Consider the following 1,913-nt stretch of genomic DNA (forward strand, 5'->3'; position numbering starts at 1 on the left):
GAACCCCCCGGTCCACGAGAGAGAGAGAGAATTCTCTCTCTCTCTCTCTCTCTCTCTCTCTCTCTCTCCCAACGAGATTCGTAAAGGGGCCCCTGGCAGAGCGTGGCGAGGCGAGCTCCTCTCGCCCGTCCTCTCGCCCGCTCAGCACCGCTGGTCTCTCTCGAAGAGCCACGTTATGCCGCCCAGCGACCTCTTGAGGCTGCCTGTCGACGAGCTCCGCTCCTCGCGCCTCGCCGAGCTCCTCGCGAGCATCGACGCCGCCGACGCCGCCGACGCGCCTCTACTGACGCTGCTGTTCGACAAGGCCTTCAGCGGCGACGCCGGCCTCCAGCTCCTCCGTTCGGCGGCGGTGCAAGAGGCGCTCCGCGCGACGGCGCTCGTGCACGCCGACGACGCAATCCGTTCCTTTGCGCTCGTGCACTGCAAGCGGCTCGCGGCGGCGGCGGCCGACGTCTCCCTCCTCGGCGCGAGCGGGGTGCTGCAGCAGATTGCCGTGCTCGTCTCAGACGCGTCGCTCGGCGTGTCGCAGCGGGCGGTGGGGTTCTTCGTCGCCTGCGCGGCGAGCGCCGGCGCCCTCCGCGCCGTCCTCGACCACGCTCCCTCTCGCACCGCGCTCCTCGCCCCCTGCGCCGCCGCCGCCGCCGACCCAGCCGGCGGCGTTCCCGCCCTCGCGCTGCGCACGCTCGCGCTCTTCGGTGAGATCGCCGCGATTGGCGACGCGCAGTGCGCCATGTGCGAGGAGAGCGGCGCGCTCGACCTCGCTCTCGCGGCATGGAGAGGCTCCGACGAGCTGGTCCGACTCAACGCGCTGGAGGTGTTTGCCCTTCTGGCGCGCGTGCCCCGCGGCCTGCACTGGCTCGAGGCGCACGGCGTCGTGGACGACCTGCTCGCGCAGGCGCGCGGCGCTGAGGCCGACGGTGACGCGCCGATGGCAGAGGTGCAGCTCCCCTCCGTCTTCCACTGCCTCGCCGAGCTACTCGAAGCGGGAGGCGACGCCGCCGTCGATAAGGCGCTCTCTCCCCACCTCTCCCCATCTCTCCCCATCTCTCCCCATCTCTCCCCACCGCTCCCCCCATCTCCCCATCTCTCCCCACCGCTCCCCATCTCTCCCCATATCTCCCCATCTCTCCCCACATCTCCGCCGACTTGACCCCTCCCACACCTTGACAAGGCGCTCTCCTCTGGCGGACTGCTCGGCCCGCTCTGGCGGCAGCTCGAGCCGGCCGGAGGTGGCGCGCGCGACGCGGCACTGGCGGCGGTGCGCGGCGCGGCGTGCTCGCGGCGGGGCTGCATTCTCGTGCTGCGGCAGACGGCGAGCGGCGGCGCGGCGGACCCGTTGGCGAGGCTGCTGCGCTCGAGCGACGCGCGGGCAAAGGTGGGCGCCTTTGCGGTGGCCGCGCAGCTCTGCAGCTCTTGCGCTCGATTCGCGGCGGACGGCGAGGTGGCGAGCGTGCAGCCGGCTCTGCGTGCGCTCATCGCCGCCGTCTCCCCCTCGGCGGGCACCGCACCCGGCGACGCCCTCGCCGCGCTGGTCGCGCTGCCGGCTGAGGAGCCCCCCGCGTCGCGGACAAGGGCACCTCTCCCCAGATCTCCCCCCATCTCCCCGCCTCCTTTCGACAGGAGCTGCGCGTCGCGGCGCTGCGGCTGCTGCTCGGCCTCGCGCAGCTTGAGTGGGGCGCGGGAGATGGGGCGATATGGGGAGAGACGGGGAGAGACGGGGAGATATGGGGAGAGGTGCCCATGTCCGCGACGCGGGGGGCTCCTCAGCCGGCAGCGCGACCAGCGCGGCGAGGGCGTCGCCGGGTGCGGTGCCCGCCGAGGGGGAGACGGCGGCGATGAGCGCACGCAGAGCCGGCTGCACGCTCGCCACCTCGTCGTCTGCCGCGAATCGAGCGCAAGAGCTGCAGAGCTGC

General features: G+C 72.7%; 1 protein-coding gene across 1 annotated transcript in view; it reads left to right on the plus strand.

Moving 5' to 3' along the window:
• The first annotated feature begins 108 nt into the window (after positions 1-108).
• The window catches only part of EMIHUDRAFT_465702 (hypothetical protein), a 4,257-nt gene continuing 2,452 nt past the window's right edge, over positions 109-1,913 (plus strand). The window contains exons 1-3 of the mRNA XM_005760004.1: positions 109-937; positions 1,172-1,531; positions 1,621-1,742. Of these exons, the coding sequence (XP_005760061.1) occupies positions 176-937; positions 1,172-1,531; positions 1,621-1,742 (1,244 nt within the window). The 5' untranslated portion in view covers positions 109-175. The remainder of the gene's footprint in view (positions 938-1,171; positions 1,532-1,620; positions 1,743-1,913) is intronic.

This window comes from Emiliania huxleyi (genome assembly GCF_000372725.1).
Source record: "Emiliania huxleyi CCMP1516 unplaced genomic scaffold EMIHUscaffold_78, whole genome shotgun sequence".
Lineage (NCBI taxonomy): Eukaryota > Haptophyta > Isochrysidales > Noelaerhabdaceae > Emiliania > Emiliania huxleyi.